The sequence below is a fragment of the Gambusia affinis genome, linkage group LG01 (genome assembly GCF_019740435.1).
Source record: "Gambusia affinis linkage group LG01, SWU_Gaff_1.0, whole genome shotgun sequence".
Taxonomy (NCBI): domain Eukaryota; kingdom Metazoa; phylum Chordata; class Actinopteri; order Cyprinodontiformes; family Poeciliidae; genus Gambusia; species Gambusia affinis.
Genome location: NC_057868.1, coordinates 9,586,201 through 9,610,186, shown reverse-complemented (window position 1 = coordinate 9,610,186; position 23,986 = coordinate 9,586,201). Strand labels below are relative to the sequence as shown.

General features: G+C 37.4%; 1 protein-coding gene across 2 annotated transcripts in view; it reads right to left on the bottom strand.

The window, feature by feature from the left end:
- Positions 1-5,276: 5,276 nt before the first annotated feature.
- The window catches only part of LOC122834700 (neural cell adhesion molecule L1-like protein), a 33,212-nt gene continuing 14,502 nt past the window's right edge, over positions 5,277-23,986 (bottom strand). The window contains exons 10-12 of one of the 2 annotated variants that reach the window (XM_044123392.1): positions 12,471-12,602; positions 10,928-10,997; positions 5,277-6,403 (exon numbers count right to left, since the gene is read on the bottom strand). In XM_044123392.1, the coding sequence (XP_043979327.1) occupies positions 6,187-6,403; positions 10,928-10,997; positions 12,471-12,602 (419 nt within the window). In that variant the 3' untranslated portion in view covers positions 5,277-6,186. Of the gene's footprint in view, positions 6,404-10,927; positions 10,998-12,470; positions 12,606-23,986 lie in introns of both variants that reach the window. The other variant, XM_044123384.1, reaches the window with a different exon arrangement.

Sequence of the window (23,986 nt, the reverse complement as noted above, 5' to 3'; positions counted from 1 at the left end):
ATTGTTGCGCACAATGTAGACAACAGACAGGCCAAAACCTTTAAGGATAAACACGTCACACAATATATTTGGTTAGAGTTCGTTTGTTTTTGCCTCAACAAATCGGTGTAGCATTATGTTAGACTTTATCATGTCATGTAATTAAGTTTCTTCCATTTTGCCTTTCAGCTGTAGTTTCCTGTCTATTTTATTATTTGTTTGGTCCTTCCTGGTTTGGGTTATCGCTACTTCCTGTTTTCTTTCCACCCTGTTTCTGACGTCCCCTGTTGAGCCTTTGTTTGAATTGAATCATGCTTTGTTTGTGTGCCGTTCTCTGGTTTCTGGTATCGGTGTGTTTCTGTTCTTTGATTTATTTTGTGAGTTTTTCCTCTGTCTCTGTTCCCTGGTCTCTTCACCCAGACGCTCCCACTTCAGTGGGAGGCAAATTAACCAGATTGGTTCTTCTCCTGTCCATGTATTTTTGGAATTTTCTCATGATTTGGACTTTCTTTTTCTGTTTTTCTTTCTATTTCTAGTGTTTGACATTGCACAGAGATTTGTTCTTCCTTAACCTAGGAAAATATGAATAAATAAGTGTGGACTCCTCCCTCAATGAAAGAGTAATACTTTATGTAACTGTGGGGAAATTGTATCAGGTAGAGAGTGTAGAAAATTATGTTAATAGTTAAAAATGAGGTTGTTTGGTGGGTTCGCATTAAGGTATGTTTTTATCTAAAAAACATTTACTGTGTCCAATGGACTGGGTCAGTCTGACCTAGAAGTCAGGAAGGAATTCAGATTTGGAGAGATGAAGAATACCAATCACTAAAGAGAGGAAAAATGTTATTTTTAAGCTCTTGTGCAAGGAAGATCAGGCTAATTGTTCTTCTGATGGAGCAGATTTGATTCCAGGAGGTCAACCCCTAATTCTGTGAACTTCCAAATACGCATCCAGTGTAACACATCCCAATACGCAAAGTCGAGCTGAGACTCCATAAAAAACTGGTGTCTGAAGCAAAAGTAAAGAGATTTTGGATTTCTGTAACGATGCAAATGTGATGTTTTGGGTTTCTGCATTAAATCTCTTCCCATTTCTGTCTATGAGCAGAAGCAATCTGATTCCTGTGTATAATTTCTTTATTTATATATTCCATAAGTTTAGCGACCTTTAAATTCCTCCATAAAAGATGCCATTTGATTGGTGAAGATATTTTTGTGGGAGTGTTTTAACCTTTTGCAACTACCCTTGGCATCAAAAGCACATTCTTTTTTGACAGGTTTGGACATATTTGACACCTGGAAATACTTTTCTGAAAATATATTTTGGTGTTTTGCAACAATAGCAACATAAGTATAACTCACCGCCAATTTTTTTCTAAACCAAATTGCCCCAGAGAACAAGATAAATGCATATTCATTTCTACAGTATAAAATGGATTTTAAGAAAAGTAACTACTTGGATGTTAGCATCTTAAGTTGCTTTTTACAGCTGCTAGAACATATTTTAACTTAAAACTTGCTTACGCACAGTTTAATTCTCAGCCCTCCCTTTTTCACCTGCTCCTCACCCCTTTTTACCAGCGAGACATTTGCAGACTGGTCAAACGCTGAAATATTTAAAGGGCTAAATAAGACAATGTTTGTTTATCTCGGGTTCGTCAGCAAAAAGCTGCTCAAAAGCAAGACTTTGAAACGGCGAAGGAGGAGAGGGATTTCCTGAAGAGCATACCTCCAGACACACCTGTCACAATTCCCCTCTCTGTGAACCCAAGGATGTTTAATATTGATGAGATCTTCATGGCCAGAGTTGTTACCATCCACCTCTCTGGGGTGTAAACGCAGTGTGTGGCACCCTGAGAAAACTCCAGACCTCCCCCGGTGTGCCTGCACAGCGTCCAGCCCTTGTAGCCTCAGTTTCTTTAAAAATTTATCCAGAGCTGACGCGAGCTCCCAGCGTGTGTGGGCATGTTATCGATTTCCTCCCACCAGGCAATTTCCAGGGCACTTGGCCTAAATATCAGCTCCAATCGCATCGAATGGAAGGGATTGATTGCGCTCAGATTTAAGATGTGTTTTTGTTGCGCCGTCTGGCATGATGACATGAGCGGAGGAAACGCAGCAAGCAGGGCCGTTCTGCTGGATACGGCTAATGGCCTGGTGATTGTTCTGAGAGCTGACCTCCAAAATAGTCAACTTTATATGTCCTCCAAATAGATGTAATTGAGAGAAATAGAAGGAGAGCATGGGGAGGGACAGAAGGAAATTAATTATGTTGCTTAGAGGATTTAACACTGTGCAGAGAAAGCAACTTTAAACCGGATGAGGGCATAATCCCTGACAATACAGGGATCATCTCTTTAAATGACCATTATGTTGCCTCAAGGCCCTACGAGCTTTTAACGTCTCTATACCATGTTGAGGTTCAGGTGATGGTTGAGCTGAGCAGCTGTTTTAGAGGAAACTAGAGGAGGCTTTGAGGTGTTTTTAGAATACAAAACAGATTCAGGGGAAAGAAAAGCTGCAAAACTTCATTCAGACAACAAATAGCTGGAAACTAAGGAGCAAAATCTATCATTCTAGTTGTGCTTCTGTTTGTAAAGCCAATGAGAGTTTAGCCGCACATATGACCCCCCAAAAAAAAAAATGAATGCATTGTTTTGTACAAATATGGGGTTTTTTTTATCATAAACTGCACAACAAACTTCTTAAAACGTCGTGTGAAAAGGTGAGTTATTGTTTCTGTTTCTGTTACTGATACTATATACGATATACTGATACGATAATATAAAAATTATTTTTTCATACTAAAAGTAGTGTCGTAATAGAGATGTAAATATCTTAGGCAGAAGTGGAAACAATTGTCAGTTTTTTATTTTAACCTCTGGTGTAAGAACCAAAAAACTATTGCATTTGTACTGAAGATTACTAAACAGAAAAACATTACATACTGCTCCCTTCTGAATGAATATGTTGTTGGTGATAAAAGAAAATATACTAGCAAGATGTGCAACAACAACGTACATAAACTCACTCATCTGCCATCACATATGTACTGGAGTGACATACCATGTTTAATCCACTGTAATAAATATTATGTAGGCAAACCCTGAAGCTACAACAGCTTTAATTCATTTGGACAGGATGTCTACAAGGTCTGGGAGTGTGTTGATAAGAATTTGTGGCCATTCTTTCACAAGTAGCTGTAGTTTGTAGTCTCTAATTGATCCTTCTCCCACACCAACCTCATCCATTCAGGATGGACTGTCAGACAGGCAGCACACAAACTTTCCTTCTCTAAGCAAAGGAAAGAAAAACATGTTCAGTTGGGTTTTAAATAATTGGAGCCATGCATTGGATCTGGCGTGAAAAAAATAAAAAGACAGACTGACTGTAGTTCCAGAGTGAAAAACTTCTCTACCTAACTATCCTTGTTATTTTAGGTTTGAACTAAAGAGTTTCCCCATTTTGTCCATTTCTTGTATTAATCAGGGATTGCAAGGCTTCTGTCCAGTATTTAAATCCACTGCTTTCTGCTCTTTGAACTTTTATCTATCTTATCATGCTCCAACCATAATCTTCTATCAGCTCTGCCCATCATACCACCGAGTCTGGACATATTCCCCTCTCAGCTGAAGAAAAGCCTTCCTTAAGCATGATGGTGCCACCACTGAGTTTCACACTGGGAGTTTGTCCAGTGTGATAATACACTCTTAGTTTTTTCCTCACACATTTCATTTTGCATGTTGGCCAAAGAGTTCAATTTTGATCTCATTTGCGTGATTTTTGCCTCACTGAATAAATGTACTGTTATTTCAGGATGGACTGTCAGACAGGCAGCACACAAACTGTCCTTCTCTTCGCAAAGGAAATAAAAACATGTTATCTTGTTAGATTAAGAAATGATCTGAATAATGAAATTATTCCAAGGCTTCTCAAACATCACTTCTTAGGGTGCTGATAAACCTGGAGGACACTGTAAATGCAATTTGCTTTTTAAGTATGTCTGGCATGTGCTTCTAAAAGCCAAGTAGCCTCTTTCTGAAATATCAAAATAATTTGATGTGATTTACTTAAAAGCAGTCTTGTACTTCTAAATAGTCCTTGAAATTCAAAGAGTTATCTGGTGAATCCAGACGACACATAAATGAGCCTCTCACCAGTGAAGTGTTGCAGCTGGAACCCACTGCTGTCCTCTCATTGATTTCCTGTTTTGTGTGTTTCATTCAGTCTCACGAATGGCCTCAATATGGTTTGAATAAAACGCCACACCGTACCATCAAACATTAAACATCACCTCCATACAAGGCAGAGATGCGAGAAAAAATTTGTAACTGGATCATTATATTGTATAAGAGCAAATTGTTTTTGTCCATAATCTTACTTTATTTGTTTGACACAGGTTGGTAGAGAAGGATATTTTTGCTCACAATATGTGAAAAGAGCTTTGAACATGAAACTGAGCGCTTTGAATATGCGAACAAGAGGCAATTTGAAAAGAAATCCATTAAATAGCGAAGAGATAAAACACAGTATCTGATTCATCCTGCCACGCTCTGCACAATAAAGTCAGAAAAACAGAATCCTTCCCATCCAGACGGATTCTAAGTAGGATTCAGAAAAAGTGCTGCAAAATCATAGTTGGTATGGTAAAAAAAAATCAAAGTCTTGTTCATCATTTAACCTTGACAAATTCCCTGAACATTTCCTTTAACCGCACTTGAATTCAGCCAGTTTTGGGAAGTACAACTTGAAGTATAGAGTGGATCAAAATCTGGAGGGAATGGCATTGAATTGACTTTGAAGGCAGTTGGTTCCAGACAGACCGGTCCGAGTGTTAAAATTTTTATGCACAACCATGACTCTTCAGTGAGTGGCAGCTGTTTTGACAGAAATAGCTCCTATATGCCAGCCTAGTCGAACCCAAAAAAGTTATTTGAGCAAAAAGAAGTTGCTCAAATAGCCACTTATTGCAACCACCTAAGGTGTACAGTGTGTGAATGGTCAAGTGGAATTTCAAAGCAGGTGGTCAATGGCAGTAGAAAGCTACACAAACTAAAGTAAGTTCAATTTTACCAAACCTGGACAATAAGAGATTTATAAAACAATTTAATCAGTATGATCACCAAGGTTTTGAGGAACATTTCTGAAACTTTGTTGAATATAATTAAGTTCATCTTGAAGACAGATTTGGTACAAGCCGCAGCAAGAAATGTGTAGTCAGTAAAGTGGCTGCTATATCTATGTACATCCTCTTTTTCACAAGCTGGTATAATGAAATTCAAAAAATAGGCTTTGGCTTGGAGAAATAACTTTATTTTTGAGTTCACATATTTCTGTGTCCCGTTTGTTAAAAATGCAATATTTTGACTGTGGAAAATTGCACATCGTGGATATAAAAATTACATTTCAAATGTGCTGAAAAGGGATGAAAATGAAGGGAAAGAGGAGCATTTATGGCAATACAAGAACACATTCTGTATAAAAATACAAAAATGTTAACATTTTTATTTATTTATTTTTTACTTTACTGAAAACCTTTTATGACCCTTTTTTTTCCCAAGACAGTATAAAGTTGTAAAAAAAACAACAAAAAAAACCAGTGTAATATAGGTTGGTATAAAAGCAATATTGTCGATGTCAAACTTAAATCACTCTAATAAAATATAGCTCATTTTTTTCTATTACAGTATGTACATAGTCATATGTGACATCACACCTATGTTTACACCAGAAATATCCATCCATCCATCCATCCATCCATCCATCCATTTTCTGTTCACCCTTGTCCCTAATGGGGTCTGGAGGGTTGCTGGTGTTTATCTCCAGCTACGTTCCGGGCGAGAGGCGGTTCACCCTGGACAGGTCGCCAGTCTGCCGCAGGGCAACACAGAAACATACAGGACACACAACCATTCACACACACACACACTCAAACCTAGGGAGAATTTAGAGAGACCAATTAACCTGACAGTCATGTTTTTGTACTGTGGGAGGAAGCCGGAGAACCCGGAGAGAACCCAGAAATATCCACTTTCTTTAAAACAAAACATGGACAAAAACTCTCCCAACAGTAAAACAGTTAATACCTGAGAATAATTTATTCTACCATGTTTTGTCAATCAGACTAGGTTTAAAGTAGTACAATCAGAAATGAAAATGTTTTCGTCACAGGAACTGACGGAGACTGTTTGATGGTGGATACTGGCTTTACACAGTGGCAGTGCTGGGTCCACTGGCTCCGCTGGGCTCACTGATGGAATCCCGGTACCTGGGTCCGGCATATTCTCCAATGAATGAGCCATCCTCGCTGAATTCTCCTTCTCCATCGGAGTAATCGACCAAGCTATCTCTGCTGATTTTGTCCTCACCCGTGTCGTCTGTGGAACCCAAGATGGGTTTCTTCAGTCGTTTTGTGTCACTGCCACTGTCATCGGTGACAAAAGAAGGCGGGTCGGGGTCAGTGTCGCATTGAAAAAGCCAGAACATCTCAAATCAAGCATACAATGACAAAAAAAAAAAAAATTAAATCTCATGTTTATGACATAATCTTAGACACTATTCTTATTTATTGGCGCCTTTGCTAAAAACTTGAAAAACCAAAGTTATTAGAATAAATTAATCTTTTATGACAATAGTGTAATCTCTAATTGTACAATGTATTTAAATTTAAATGCATTTAAATAAAAATTGCACATTGGGAAAGAAATTTGCAAAGAATCCTGTTTAATAAGTGGCATAACTAACAACTCCAACAAAAGGAAAAAAGTAAACAAAAGGCTAACAAAGCACTGTCAGCAGTTGTGTCAATTTGTGTATCAATGATGATTTTGGTTAAAAACTTTTAAAGCGCTGAATAAATGTGCTCAAATTAAAGGTTGAATAAGAAAAGGATTCAATGTGAGACTATGGCACAGCAAACTTATGTTAAGCCTTTTCACACATCTCTACCAGGGGTTTCATTAAATATGGAAACTAGACGGAGAAACCCAAGAAAACATTTTGCATTAGCAGCACCGAATGCGAAGCCACACCAGCCCACTAACGAACAACAAAATACAGTATATAACTACATGCAGAAGGCGGAGGAAGACGCACAGCAGGAAGGAAAGCATGTGGGGGGATGGGAGGGGCAGGGAGAGCTGTCTACAATCACTTCACTAATTGCTAATTGCCAAAGCTCCAAGACCAAAGGCAATTTCAAATCTCTTTAGAGTCAGCGATGGAAATTGCCAGACTGCAGTGAGAAAGATGCCAAGTGGAAGGTTTGTGTCTGTGGTGGAGGAGAAGACGACTGAGTTGGTGGAAGGCAGAAGGGGTGAGCTGGGGGGGGGGGGAGAAGTGGTGCGTATGCAAACCCAGACAAACAGCCTGTCATTCCTGGTATTCCCGGGGCTCGTGCACAAGGAGATTAGATGCCAATTTAACGCAGGGCGAGTGGCCAACTCACAGGTGTTTGTCTTTAAATCACAGGGTCACCTCAAAGCACTGACATTCTTCCTTCTTTGCCTAAACTATCAATTTTAGTAACACCTCCCTTCCACTTTGATTTTGTATTCACAACACAAAGCCCTGACGCTCACAAAATCTCCGGTGTTTCATACATGATAGTGCTTACTGAAGCATATTGTGGTTGACACCTGAGTCGAAGAGAAGCACAAAATTGCGAGCGGGGTTTCTAGCACAAGAGCCGAGCCGAAGACAAAGATTATATTTTGAGTCTCCTTCACAGTGACTTTTAATAACCAATCTTATCTCGGCCACTTTGCGAAGCCGTTTATGATGCAAGCCACATAAGGTCCACATTACAACCTTCTTTTTCCCAGGCTTTTCCTTATCAAACCTTCTTTCTCCGACGTCTCCAGAGCGCCGAAGATAAGTGGCTGTTATCTAAGAGAGGAGAAATGCCACTGCTGCAGCCGCCCGCCCACAGTGACTTTGAATACTGCGATAAAATGGGGCTGAGAGCAGTTGAGCCCCAGCTTACTCAAGAGCCTCTATTTGGTGTATCCTGCTCCTGTTTCAGTACAAAAGTTGTTTCACAAACAGCAAAAAAGGGAGGCACCAGATTAACATCGCCAGACATAAAGTGATCCTTTATGTCTTGCCTGTGATAAATATCGATCCAATTTGGATTCATGGAGACACTCAGATGCATTTTCTTTGTCTTGCGTTTAAATTATTTTTTTTTTTTATTAAAGTTGTACATAGAAAGCATCAAGAAAAACATTTCCGCACATGTACTACTTTTTTTTTCTCCCCCTAATTGCACATTAAGTAGAAAAATATTTATTCAAAGGTGAGGGTAAAAAAAAACAAAAAAAACAATTATATGAGTCAAATAACCGGGCGCAACCATAACACCTGCTGTTCTTGCAGAGGACGGAGGGGCAAAAGGCATAGATGGCGGTCTCAAAAGAGAAAGCATCAGAAGCATAATTACCACTTGTCAGCTAGCCAGACACATGGGATACCAGTGGGTGGTCTATTGCCTTCAGAGATTCAAAGGGCATACGAGAGCCCTGAAACCAGCTCTGAAGGCAGCCAAACAACATCACAGAAAAGCTAAGGGCACTCTGGGGGGACGGGACAGCAAACAGCCTCATGAAACCAACCATGAGGAGCATTCTAAGCAGTTTGTTGGAGACAAAAATCTGCACACAGTCACTAACAAATGATGTGGCTTCTTTTGTGTGTTGAGCGTGTAGAGGCTTGTTTTCGTCCGGTATCACACTTCGAGAGACGCGTCTTCAAACCCAAGGTATTGACATGAAACCTTTTCACATTTTGTCACGTTGCCACCACAAATTTTGATTGATTTGGATTTCGTGTCAGAGGCCAACATAACATGAGATGAACAGTTTTAAAGATCTTTTTCAAATAAGACTGTGCACAGTGTGATGGACAGTTGCATTGAGTGATATTCACTGGAACAAATTGGAATCAAAAGTTATCTACTTGGTAAAAATGGTTCATGTGTGTGTAAGTAAAAAAAAAAATTGCCCCTTGACTAAATCAAATGTACAAGCTCCTGCAATTGCTATTATTGTTTACATATTTAAAATGGCTTACTAATGCTAGTTTATTTACAGCATGAAAGTGTTCATCTTATTTCAATATATATTCATTTAGTAAGGCACTAAGCATTTTATGTATTTTATTGATTTTGAATCAGGTAAATTTTGTCATATTTATTCTCATGCAATTCTAAGCAACTTCTCATGAATGTTATTGTGAACAACAAGAGTATGAGCTAAAAAAAAAAAAAAAAAACATCAGTCAAAATCATATTAGCGTCTCCTAACATCTGGGTTTTGAGCACAATGGAAAAGTGATTAAGAAGCCTGACTCATTTCAAATGATTCTCCATAAGTTCCTGGTATTAATTTGCTCTGGTTCCAATCAGGATTTGCAGGTGCACATGCTAATTTGCACTCAGGGGGTTCTGAGAGTTGACGCAAACTCGCTGTTATTAGAAACACATTTGCAGACCACAGAACTGAGTATGTATTGCTTCTAACCGAGAGCCAAAACTCATCTGCAGAATAAAAAAGTAGGCAGATTTTACCCATTAAATCAATAATTCTTGTCACATGACGGCGGATTAAATGTGGTACACAAAGAGTTTTGACCAACTGTGTTTTTTTCTTTCTGGAAGTGAGACAATTAGTGCTCTGGGTAGTCAAACTAAACTAACTCAGTGTCAGTTTGCCAGATACTGAGTTAGTATCAGACCAAATATTTAATAAGATTTATTTTAAAATATTTTCTCCTTATGCATGTACTGAACTCAGACAGACAGACGTTTACATTTTTTTTGTCATCTTTTGAGAAATGCATTTCTCATTTCAGAAGCAAGCATCTACGTAAAATAAAAATTTCATATCTATACACGTCAGTGGTATGAATGCCTTTGAGCTTGACTGCATCTTTACTTAATATATTCTGTGATTAGACGTTAATACCATCCTGTGCAAAAACTATACTGAAATAGTATGAATAATAAAAAAAATAAAGACAGTTTTCATATTCTCTAATAGATATGTGGAGCTATTACCTTTTTGTGCATCTTTTCAAGATTATCGCAGTAATCTTTTCAACTACTAAAAAAATAAAATGTGTATTAAATGAGCTTCATCTATGTAAAAAAAATCAGTTTCTGTCAAATTACATAAATTTTTCAAATACCAGCAGCAGAATCAATTTGACTAATTGTTTAAGGACAGCTGCACATCTGTAAGCTCATTAAAATTTTTTAAATATATCATCACATTGAGTCACTGGTACAAGGAGCTTTTAAGAATTAACTAATTGGAAAAACTAACTTACACTGAACAGGATGACAACAAGGGATTTATCAAGATATGGAAACCGATAGTGGACAGAATCGACCCCACATGCCCGAACTTTATGAACATTTGTTTTACGTCTGATCAATTTTGCTGTGTTTACCTGTTTGGTTGAAATTGTTCATGTTATGAGGGGAAAAAAGAAAAAAAGAAAAGTCTGTGTTTCTATATATATGCTGTACCTAAGAACCTCGAAAAAATGCCAAATACACACACACACACATTAAAATAGCCTACAAGCATAACACGGGTCACAAGGTCTGAAACGCATGAACACGCACACAACCCAAATCTAACTACTGAGTGAAAACACATAATTCCAGCTAAAAGGAAACAAAGCTTAAGCCGAGGGTCATCCACTACTCTTAAGCACACTTTGTGGTTACCTAGCCCATTAAATGATGAGTGCACTGGCTTTCAGGTTGATCCTGGTAAACGTCATGAGTGCGAGGTTTGCTTTTAGGACGGGAAGGGGAAAAGAGCATATCTGTAATTTGTGAGTACTTATTTATCATATTCACATTTGAGGTTATTTAAAGCTGCCAACTGTTGCCAGAACATAAAGCAATGTCAATGAGGTTAATTAACTTCATGCAGCTCACCTGTATTTATAGGGCTCGTCGTTCATTGCGTGTGACTCAGCATCGGGAAAGAGATCTTCCTTCTCTTTTACTGAAAGAGGGAAGGAAAACAGACAGTTGCCGTTTCACTTTTATAATCAGAGTGAATGATGTTCATAATTAGTGCAACACACATACAAGATACTCTACAATGTATGCAGAGCATTGTGCATTTTTAACATTTTGCTAAGAGAAACAAAATAAATGTAGAACTTGGGTTACACTTGGAGTCAGACCAGACATGTTTTTAACTGTTCAAAGATCTATTGACACGTGTCCACATTACGTCAAGTCAACATGTAGAGCATCTCTTTAGCATGTGTGCACCAAGTGCTGTCTGCCCCTTGTGTAAACACCCTCTGAAAATAAAAGTTGCTTTTGAGGCAGACAAAAGAAGGGAGTTTTGTGAAAAGAGCTAGATGGACAAAGGGGCAATCCAACGAAGCTGATGAAATATTCAGTGCTTCTTGTCAAACACCACTTCAGGCAAAGAAGCATAGTAGCCATAGTGGGGAAGAAGTAGGGAACGAAGGTTGGAATGTGAAAGAGACAGTTTACAGGGACAAAATGCTGTGAGATGGAAACTGGCTTTGATACAGAGCAGGAAAAAGGGTACAAGGAAAGAGCCACAGAAGATTGCATAGGTGAGGGTTAGGAAACAGGGGAACAAAAACTGCTCATTCTCACTTCCCATGCCGGACAAAAAGTGCAATCATTTTTGTCAAGCAGAACTAACAAGTGTCGTGAAAACTTCCAGTGTTCAATTTACAAGTAAACTACAGCAGATGCATGTAGATGATCCTGGGCTTGGAACTGCTGGGACAAAGGGTGATGCACTAACAGTGCCTTGTAAAAGTATTAAAACCTTTTTTTTTTCACCTAACAACTACAAAGGTCTGTATATTTGTGTTATTTACTACTTCTCAATTATTGTTGAGTGGAGGAAAATGGCATGTGTTTTAAATGTTTTAATATAAAAATCAGAAAAGTTTAATTTTTCTAACTCTTGCCACATGCGCTGAACTAGAGTAAGGCTATTATTTATTTTCTAACACCAATTTAAACTTCTTAATGACTTTACAGAACATATTGAGATTAAATTACAAACAGACTGACAAAAATCACTTCTTAAGGCAACTGGTTGCATTATGAACAAATAAAAGGAACTGAATACCAACCAATGTCACACCTTTGAAATGTTTTTTTGTAAAGTATTTTGAAAACAATTGAATATATATTTTTTTCTATTTCATAATTTTGGAAGTTTGTGGTAGTAAAGTGACAAAAGGTAAAATAAAAAACAACAACAACAAAAAAAACACCTTCAATGGAGTATTAAGACTTTTCCAAGGCACTGAATAGCAAGTATTTCCAAACAGAGCTGGAGAAGGACTGAACAACTCCCTAAAGCAGACTGAAATTTCTTTCTGCAGAATTTTTGATTTACTTTCCTGAACAAAATGATGAGGGGATCCTTTTCTGATCAAGGATAACGGACCTTGATCAGTTATTCTTGGCTGCATACCTGCATATTTGCCACCCTTGGTTTTCATCACAAAGCACACGATCACTGCCAGAAGGGTGAGTAATGCCGCCGCACACAGAGTCCCGATGAACCAGCGCTGAGTTGAAGTGCTGGCTTCCGTTCCGATTTTTTCTGCTAGCAAAAAAGAGCAAAGAGATACAGAGATCAACAATCTTTCGATCACATTGATTTGTTTGAATAATTCTCTAAAACCTTCGTCTTTAAGCATAAGCGTGGCTCACTTGGGTTTGCGAGGATCCTTTCACACTGCATTAAACTCACATTCCCTTCATCTATATTAGGCTGTCACTTCTGATAGAGTATTAAACAGTAAAAAGGCAAAACAAAGACAAAATCAACCATTGCATTACATTCAAAGGAGTCAATGAGCCGCAGAGCTCATTGATTCCAGGCTTACGTCTGGCTTTATGTCTGGCGATGTTGTCATTTAAGTGCAGAAAGCATGAGAACAACTTTTTTTTAACTAAACAGTTCAGACAGCTGCAAAATACTCCTCTTTAATCTGCCTGTGATTATTTATGAATCTCCCACCAATCCACCGATACCCTATGGACATGTGAGCTGATGATAAATGAAGCAGCGATCACAGAACCACAGGAAATGTGGAGTGAAATGCAACTAGGGAAATGGTGACCACGAGGCATGAAATATACTAAATGTCAGATATCTTCCTTTCTATAGAAGAAAGAAAACTGAAGCATGTGACATGTAAAATTATGCCTCTACTATTATTTCTTTATAATTCTGTAGACCAAGCAGCCATCTGGAAGCTGAGCACCACTAACTATAACAGCCTAGTGACTTCTTATATGCAAATAACAAGAATTGATAAGTTTCAGATTACAGACTATTTCCTAGTGTGTTTTCACATTAAATGGAGAGTTTAGCTATTTTTTAAAATATATTTTGTTGAAACATGACAAGTGAATAATATCTAAGCTCTCTTAGAAGAAATACAGATGAATTGATCAGAGGATTAGGCTAACTGTTAGCAGTTCAAAGACCAAAGCAGACTTCCAGCAGCTTAAAACGATCAGTATTTCAGGATGATAATTTTATAAACGTTCGTCATGTTTGGAAGCAGGTGATCACCTCATTATTTGTGTCTCTAGTAGTCAAATCTCTTTCTGTTTTAACTTGTAGAAAGTATTTTGTGTAACGTATACATGCTGAGAAAGAAACATGTACTCCTTTGATTTGCAGCTGAGTCTCGATTTGAAATGTTTTGTGAAAGAGGCTAATAATGCTTCTTTGTATTCCTCCCCTCACCTTTGTCACTTGTTTTTTTAATGCCTTCCTGGGAGGAAATCTTTGTCAACAATGACTCCGCCTTAATTTGAATATATCTAGAACACATTTGGAAATAGCTATGGAAAGGAGTAAAGTCAAAACATATACATATATTTAGTTGCTAAGTATACCTACATATGATATGCCATGAGCCTCCTATCAATGTTTACCAAAGGCTGGGACAGGAAAAGTAGCTTACAGTTATTCACATAAGCCAAATAAAGCCGAGAGTCATCCTGCTTTTCTCCAGCAGACCAGCTGATTTTGGCAAAGGTGTCACTCACATAAGAGCTTATGTTGAACAGCGGCAAAACTGATAAAGCAGAGAAGAAACAGGAGGAGGAATGGAAACGAGAGAGGCGCAGAGAAAAGGAGAGAGATGGCAGGAAAAGAGGATTAGTGGAGGAAAACAGGATCCCCCATAGCTTGAGACCAGCGCATCTCGCAGGATCCCTTCAAGAAGACAGTTCAAAAGCTAAGTCTAGCCCTCAAACGTAATTGAGAAAAGATGGATTTACACTCATGAAGAGCAGATTTACAGATCAGAAGAGAGCATCGCATCTGGTCTTCGCCCTGCATTAAGCAAAACAGACATTTCCTGACTCCGCTCACCAAGCACAGATATGAGGTCACGTTGAAATTACTCTGTGTCTAAGAAAAATGTGATCATATGAATATCGGTGGGAGATTGGAAGTTTTCTGACTTTCAGAAAACGAGTAAAATTGTTCACAGTAGATCACTGCAATGAAAATGAAGCCTCAAATTTCTACTGCAATACTCCAAGGCAGCACACTCAACAAGGGAGCACTATAAGCTGTATTAAGTCAGAGTTGTTAGAACAAGTGGGACACCTGTGTTAAGTCAAGCTTTTAGGCAGCAACTACAGCAAAGTCTGATCAGTAAATCAGGATCTCTTATATTAAGTCACAACAATTGCTGTTGGTCCCTAACCTTTTTGTTGCTTTTTTCTGAACAGTTAGAAACAGGAGTTCATCTTGGAGATTTTATTAGTACAGCCTTAAAGGACAAGCTGTTGCTCAGGCTATGACCGGCTCTACACTACAAGAACAGCACGCCTACAACCTGGTCTATCTCTATACCAGCATATGTCTATGTGGACTAGCTACATCAGCTGCAGGCGGTGGTACATACTGTTCAGAACAGGAACCACAGCTGGAGCAAAGGAAAAATCTTGAGGGGAAAGAAACGGAAAAAAAATTAAATACAGCAGAATACAGCAGAAAGCTGGCTTCAAGGTTTCCAGAGCAGGCTGGCTCAGCCACACAGTCTGACACAGCTGTAGGAACAAAGCATTCTTACAAACACCAGCAGGAGCAATCTGTGTTTTAGTGACTTGTGGGAAGACAGACTTAAAGTAGAAATTAATAGACAACAGCAACTCAAATCATAAATAATATGGTAATGCTAATTATTAAAAATAGTTTCTTGAAAATTTCACCAAGATTTCATTTTAACCTTTTAATAAAACTACATTAAATTTATGTTTTCAATGATTCATGATATCTTTGATTCTTTTCAAGATTCTAGCTTTTATCCAAAAGTGCATCAACTGTGGAGGACCTTTCTTGTTTGGTTGACAAAATACTTTATCTTTCATAGAACATAATGGTTATTACAAGATCAAAGTCATCAGATAATTACAGATAGTTTCCCTAATAAAACATCAGCCTTAACATGCAAAGTTTGGCTTTAACTCTGCCATTTTTTTATAAAGCCCTGTAACATCATGGTGCAACTTAAATTACTTTGCACTAGTATCTGTGTTTTATTTAGGTTTTTGTGTGTGTATGTGTGCAGCATTGCTTTCTGCCCATGGTTGCACAAACCATTTTGCAAAGAAGCAAAAGCACAAGTTTATTGATATTACTATTTACAGTTAGCCCAAAAAGCTATTAAAAATATTTTTCTTTGATCATGAAGTTTGTTCCTGAGCGAAAAAGAGCCTGGAATCTCTCAAAAGACTAAAAATATTTAAAGATCTTAAAGCAGTTGAACCGTTCTTACAATTGCTGGTCAGCCTTTTCATATTTCCCCTGGTATTTTTGCTTAAGCATAAGATCTGCCTTATGTTTGGAGATGAGGTAGGCAGTTGGAAGGCTTCAAAGCCACTGGACCAGTCAAAGTTTTATCGTTTCCAGTCAAAGAAAACACTTTAATAACATATAATAAAAGTTTATTTTAAACCTTGATTTTAGGGAATATTTTTTTCTCTGTAGAAACAGGTATTATTTTCCAAACATCTTGGAGAGTTGAACAGGAAAAAAAGCTGACTCTGCTGCTAAGAAACCAAAACAAAACTATTATTTCAAATTGAATAAACAACAAGCCATATCTTTAAGATTCAGTATTTGCAGATTGTTTCACTTTGAATATTTAAAATTTGTAACCAGAGGGTCAAATGTGACTTAAAGTACCATTTCATTTATTTCAGCGAATCATAAGCTGTGAATGAGAAACTTTAGAGTCATCAGCCACCTGCTGTGTACATTGCCAATTTCATACAACGTGTACACCACATGAGGCCTCCCATTTAAATGGTTCAACATGCAAGTAAGAGCTCATCCAGGATGCCATTCAAGCCACAAACATTTTATATTACAGATATTGGTCAGGAACAGTGACGTGCGGTGAGGTTCATAGCTGGTGAGGCACTGACGTCATCAGAATCAGATTTGCAAATAGATGCATAGATTGACAGCAGTTTACAGGTTATGTTTCACTTCTGCATCCTTACACATACAAACTGTCGCTCACAAAACACACATATTATCTCCTGCTTCGATTGAAAGTCCACTTGAGAAAACTTTTTTAGTGTTGTAATGTAGTCATCCATGTCGAAAGTCGGGATAAGCGAGAGGGAAAAAAATCACTATCTCTATTATAATCTATCGCTGCACTTGACTTGCTTCCCGAATCGTTTAGCCTAGCTCGCTGTCACTTACTCGGCAGTTGAGGAGTGAACAAGGCGAGCGTCTGGGATCTTGGCGCCCTGCCATGAGGCAAGAGAACTGCCTGCCTCACCTCGAACCTGTTCTCTGCCGTTTATAATCGCTCATTACACGAAACACGTTACACAAATACAGTTGGTGACAAAAAGCACTGTACATTATATACATAAGCTAAATTATTGGAAATAAGTTCACATATTAAATTTGTTTAAACCATTTTATTGACGCCGTACAGCAACATGCTCTCTCCGCTTAGCAGCCAGCGCAGAGCCAGGGGTTGCGCAATCCAAGGTGAGGCAGAGCTCGCTGCTGCCTCACCGGCATCGCTTCCAAGCATTTGAATGGGAAAATAAGAAAATTCAGCGATTTTGAACAAATAAAAATCGAAATTGGTGAAGCTACATGAAAAATAAATATTTTTTTAGTACAAACCACCGGATGAATATAACAATTTAAATTACTTTATGATTATATATTTTCTTTCTTTCCATGATGGCTGGTGAGGCACTGCCTCACCTGCCTCCCCTGACCGCACGTCACTGGTCAGGAAACATAACTGGGACATCTGCGTCTTTAATGTTTTTTAATTAACATTTTTTATGTCATTACTTGTCTTATGAATTGGACTGTCAAGCGTAAATATCTACTCAACCTGATCTTCCATTTTAATAAAACACACTGCTGTTTTTCACACCGACGCATGAATCATGTGCTGATTAATGTGAAGGGGAAATCAGGCCCTGACTAACGAAGTTACAGCTTAACTTTTAGATTTAATGTCCTATATTTTTATTTGTGAAAACTGCTGTTTGAATACTCCACCAGGAAGCAAGTTATTTTATCTGTCGAGAAGTGGGTTATTTTTCTGTGACTTTCTAGGCATATGCTTCTCTGTGCTTTCTGTCTTCTGTATATATATATATATATATTTTTTTCAGCCTGCTGAATTTTTCTTGCTTTCTTATCTCGTGAGATTTTTGTCTTTGTTCCACGCCGGCTGTTAGAAATTCTCTCTCAGTTTTTGTTTTTTTTCTAGGTTTTGTTTCCTAGGTGTTTGCAAATGTTTCTATACTTTCATCTCATATTTGTGACATTCCTTTTGTATCATAAGACCTCTGCTTGTAAAGAAAGATTTTTATATCCAGATTATTTTTCTGATAAGGCCAGAAACGCCCATTCAGGAGCTCCTCTCACTTAAAGAACACAGACGCAATTTTAAAAAGAAGATCCCTCATTCATATGCATTCATTTTGTAACTGTGTCACATGTTCCTCCCATTTATGTGCCCAGCCCCATCCTACTGGCATCCATAAATCTCTCCTCTGCATTGTGACTAACATACCCTGAGGACAACTCTTTCAAACAGAAGTATTTCATCTTCCCATCAAGCCTCTGCTCAACCACATTTACAAACAATGCATGTAATGGCTCTCAGCTGGACATCCACTAATGCAGGAAGGCGTCTCATCTACAGATATTTACAAAAATATAAAGTACTTTTTTTCCTCTCCCTTATTTTTGTTTTACAGCTTACTAACATTTTCTCATGCTCTCTTTTCCTCCTTATCCTTCCGCTTGCTCTGCAAGGTAATGGCTGGAAGACTCTGCACTGCTTTATTTATCAGCGACAATTACTCATTTCACAATTCAGCGAAAATCCATACAAATTACACCTCCTCTCGCCCACCACAGTCATTGGCTTGAGAGAATCCTTTCACCTGCAGGTCATGTGACTCACAATATTCAAGATAACTTCCTGTGGATTTATCTGTGCACAGTGAAGCAACATTTCATAGTTACCAAAAACATGGAAGCATGTCATAGTGGCATTCATTTAACCTGCCTTCATGCATTTGAATAAACTACAATGTCCTCAAAAAGTTAATTTATTTCAATAATTACATTTTACAATTTTACATGTAAACATATATATGTGCTTCTTTTAATTTTGATTACTAGTGTCAGGAAATAAAAAGAAACACTAATTCAATAATATGGTTTAATTATGGGAATGTTGTAATGACACAAATATCATTGGAAAATTGAGTGGAAGGAAAAATGTAGTGGACAATTTTGCCCAAACCAAGATAATTAACTGCAACCTCGAGGATTGTGAAACAGAGTCTATTCATAAGTTTGAAAGAGATTCACAAGACATGAACTCAGTGTAGAAAGAGGCACTGAGTGAAACAAATTGCCTTGTTGATGACAATCGTACATAGTTCTTTTTTTTTTTTTTTTTTATTATATCTTTATTGATTCTCGAGAAAGTACCATTTACATGACAATAGGCATCACCAAACTGACTTCAACGTTTGAAATAAGATTAACATATAGACCATTGCCTTATAACAGTCAAATCAAACATGTAAAACCACTTCTCTGAGAAAGATTTTAAAGTGATTATAAAGAAAAGAAAAAAAAAGTGTGAAAGAAAAAAAAACTAAGGAAGAAGAAAAAAAAGGGGAATACAGTAACAAAACATTATAATATAAAATAATTATAAAGCGTGGCTATTCTAGGAGAGTGGATTGCTGAGGAAGTTTAACAAGTTTGGTCTTTAAAAATGAAATCAGGTCTTTTAGGTCTTACATAGTCTACCCAAATCTTCCAACACTGATCAAATTGTTCAGTCCTGTGATTGAGAGAGGCTGTTATTTTTTCCATTTCATAGATGTTGAATGTTATGTTAATCCAGTCGTCTAATGTTGGTTTGTCATGTGATAACCATTTTCTTGTAATGTTTTTCTTACTTGCTGTTAATAAAATAGTCATCAGATATTTGTTTCTTTTTATGGCGTCTTGAGGAATTATACCTAAATACATAAGCTTGAACTCCAAAGGAATGTTTTGCTTAAAAATGTCTTGTAGAGCACTTTTTATCTCTTTCCAGTAATGTTTTATAATTGGGCAGTCCCAGAAGACATGATAGTGGTTTGCATTTTGATTTCTACATTTTCTCCAACATGCAGGAGGATTTCCATCATAGTGACATTTCTGAGCAGGTGTGATAAAGAATCTTACCAAATTTTTCCATCCAAATTCTTGCCATTGTAGTGATTTATTATATGTCCATTGATATCTCCATATTATTGTCCATTCCTCCTCTGTTATTGTCAAATTGCCCTCTCTCTCCCATCTTGTTTTGATATGTAGGGTTGAATTGTTTTTTAGGTCTATAAGGTTTTTATAAATAAGCGAGATAATTTTCCCTTTAATTTTTGATTTATAGGCATTAATAAAAATTTCCATTAAGTTCATCTTCTTGTCAGTGATTGGTTTAATTTTTAAGTTAACAAAATTCCTTATTTGCAAATATCGATAAAAGTCCTGTTTGTCCAAAGAATATTTTCTTTTGAGTGTTTCGAAATCATTTAAGATGTTGTTGTTCATTATTGTGCACAGAGCAGTGATTCCCTTGGCTGTCCATTCCTTAAATCTGGCATCCAGTTTGTTTGGTTTGAAGTCTGAATCATATGCGATCCATTTTATGATTGTCAAGTCGTTCTCAAGTGCATTTTCTTTAACAATAGTCTTCCATGCTCTAAGGGTTGTTTTCATCCATTGGTTATCTATATTATTTATGAAACCCTGTAGATTTGCATCAGCTAGAATTGCCTGCACAGGAATGGGTGTCGCCTTTGTTTCAATAGTTTTCCATTGAGCGTTATATGTTGGGTCGCAACAGTATATCAATGTTCTTGCTTGTGCTGCTAAATAATAATCTCTAAGGGAAGGCAAACCCCAACCTCCCATTTTCTTTTCCAGTTGCAATACCTTATATCCAATTCTAGGTCTTTTACCTTGCCAAATATATCTTGATAGTAGTTTGTCCCATTCATGAAAAACTTTAGGATTTATTTCAATTGGCAAAGTTTGGAATAAATATAACAATCTGGGCAGTATGTTCATCTTAATCGAGTTAATTCTTGAGCTAAAACTTAGAAAAGGAGTAAGATTCCATCTTGTGATATCTTCTTTAATTCTTTTTTGTATGGGGACATAATTATATTCAAATAGTTTTCCAAGGTCCTTTGGTATAGTAATGCCTAGATATTTAAAGTGGTCAGTGTGCCAGGTTAAAGGGTACTTGTTTTGGATTTCCTGAGTTGGAGTATAATTATAAGACAGTAACTGAGTTTTGTTAATATTAATTTTGTATCCTGATAGTCGACCAAATTGTTCGAATAATTGCAGCAAGGCTGGGAGGGAGTGGGTGGGTTGTTCCATATAAATCAATATATCATCTGCATAACAAGCCAATTTATGTTCTATCCCTTTGATAATTATTCCTTTGATGTCCTTATTTTGTCTTATCGATTGGGCTAATGGCTCTAAATATAATGCAAACAGTAATGGTGACCACGCACACCCTTGTCTTGACCCTCTTTCTAAGTTAATTCTGTCTGATAAATATCCATTAACTTTAATCCTCGCTGTGGGATTATTGTATAATGCTTGTATTGTTTTTATTATTGTACTATGTAGTCCAAATCTATGTAAAACCCTGAAGAGAAAATTCCAATCCACTGAATCGAATGCTTTTTCCGCATCTATGCTGAGAATAATAGCTTCCAGTTTATTTTTTTGTATGTGATCTATAACATGTAGCGTCCTTCTTATATTGTCCTGTGTTTGACGTTGTCGTATGAAACCAGTTTGATCGTTATGTATTACGAAAGGGAGAAATTCTTCTAATCGTCTGGCCATTATACAAGTAAAAAGTCGGTAATCAATATTTAAAACAGATATCGGTCGGTATGAGCCACAATCCAGTTTGTCTTTGCCCTCTTTATGTATTACTGAGATAATTGCCTCCTTCCAGCTCGGAGGTGTTTGAGCTTTTTTCAGAATCCAATTTAGTGAAGGGAGGAGGATTGGAATCAACTCTTTCTGAAATTCCTTATAAAATTCTGCCGTGTATCCATCCGACCCAGGTGATTTACATGGTCTTAATCTACTTATTGTGTTTCGTAATTCTTTTTCTGTAATGTCTGATGTCATTATTTCATTCTGTTCCTCGTTCATAATAGGCAGCTCTAGTGAATTCAAATATTCATCAATTTCTTCTATAGTTCCTCCAGAGATTTTTGAATATAAGGTCTTGTAAAATATTTCAAATGCTTCCTGAATGTCATTTAATTTGTTCTGTAATAATTTTGATTTGGGGTTTCTGATTCTATGGATTGTATTCTCTGCTGTTTTCTTTTTTAGTTTCCATGCTAGGACCCTCATAGATTTTGATCCGCCTTCATAGTGTCTTTGTTTAAGAAACATAAGGTTTTTCATAGTTTCCTGTGTTGCCATATCATTTATTTCATTTCTAATTCTCTTTAAATCTTCCAGTATATCTGGTGTACAATTTTGTTTATGTTTTTGTTCTAGATCTTCCAATTTTTTATGTAATTCCTCTGATCTTTTATTTCTTAGTTTTTTTAGGTGCGATGACATTGCTATAATTTTTCCCCTCAGAACCGCTTTAAGAGTGTCCCATAATATCGGAGGAGATACTTCTCCATTGTCATTGAGATCTAAGAAAGAACCAATTTCCTTCCGTATTTCCTGTTTGAACCACTGGTTATTAAGCAAACCTGAATTTAGTTTCCATATATTATTTCTTTTTTGTAGGCTTAGGTCCACTGTTAGGTATACAGGTGAGTGGTCACTCACGTCTATTGTTCCAATCTCACATCTGTCTATTTTGTCTCTGTCTTTTGTAAATGTCAAAAAATAATCAATTCTAGTGTATACTGAATGAGTGGCTGAATAATGTGTATAGTCCTTTTTACTGGGGTAAAAGTCTCTCCATATGTCTATCAGGCCAACTTCCTTAAATAGTATATTTATTTTTTTGTATTGCTGTTCTTTCTGGTAGGCTTTCTCCCTGGAAGAATCCAACTTTGGTTGCAAACGAATGTTTAAGTCTCCTCCACAAATCAGAACACCCTGTGTTTCTTTTACCAGTATATTAGTTAATTTCTTGAAAAAATCAATATCGCTCCCTGGAGGAGCATATATATTGAATAATGTAACCAGGTTTCCCCCCACATTGCCTCTCACAAGCACAAACCTGCCTTCTTTATCCGCCAGTTCATATAATTTTTCAAAATGTATCTTATTTGAGATGAGAGTAGCCACTCCCCTTCTATGTCCAGATCTGTATGAGGAGAAGAACAATTGGTTGAAACCCATTCTTCTTAGTTTTTCATGTTCACTTTTGTTCAGGTGGGTTTCTTGTAAGTACACTATGTGGGCCTGTTCCTTTTTCATTTTTGACAGGATTTTGCTTCTTTTAATTGGATTAAGTAGACCATTAACATTAAAAGTAATTATATTTATCTTACTGTTAGCCATGTCTGGTTGTCTTGTTGATCATTTTTAGATGTCTGATAGCAAAGCTTAACCAATCCACTCTCTGAGCAAATGTAAACAATAACTTAACCGTAAAGAAAAGAAAACAAACTTGAGATTCCAAGGTTGGGGTCCTGAACAAATGACCCTGAACTTGGCTAGGAAAACCATCTAGCCCTGGGGGAAGACCTCCCTTAGAAAAGAGGGGAGGGCCCCCAACTACGCTAAAGCTGTTTCTGTCCATTTTGTGTCCATTCCTCCTCGGTACATTTATTATTTCTCGTCTAGGTTGGGGCTAGGGAATATATTCAATATCACAACGAAAATGTCCGTAATACAGAGCAGTCGAACTATCTGAGATACATTGTCCTCACAGTTTATATCTTATTGATTACTTAGTGATTATTTAGCTTACCGATTATTAATGCATCTCTTCAGAGCTCCTCTTGAGAGAACTAGTTTCACTTCTGAACTCACTCAGTCTTTCTCTGATACTCATCTCTCGCTCCTCTCCTGACGCTTGTTTCGAGCCGATCTTCTTCCAAGCGGTGCGGGATAGCTGCTCAGCCAGGCTCTCCTTTGGCTTGATTAGGGGGACAGGCAAACCGCGCTCCTTCATGTCCTTCGTCGCCTCTGCCGCTGTCTGGTAAAGCCGTGTTTCCCCCTCGTAAAAGACTCGTAGTTTAGCGGGAAAGGGATTGAATCGGATCTTTTTCTGCTTCAAGATCCGTTTGGCCTCCGAGTATTCTTTACGTTTCTGCAGCACTGTGGGAGGATAATCATGATCAAAATATATCGGTTTGCCGTGTAGAAGCACGCCTTTCTTCCCCCACGCTTTCCGTAAAATCTCTTCCTTGGTTCTGCTGCGGAGAAACTTAACGACA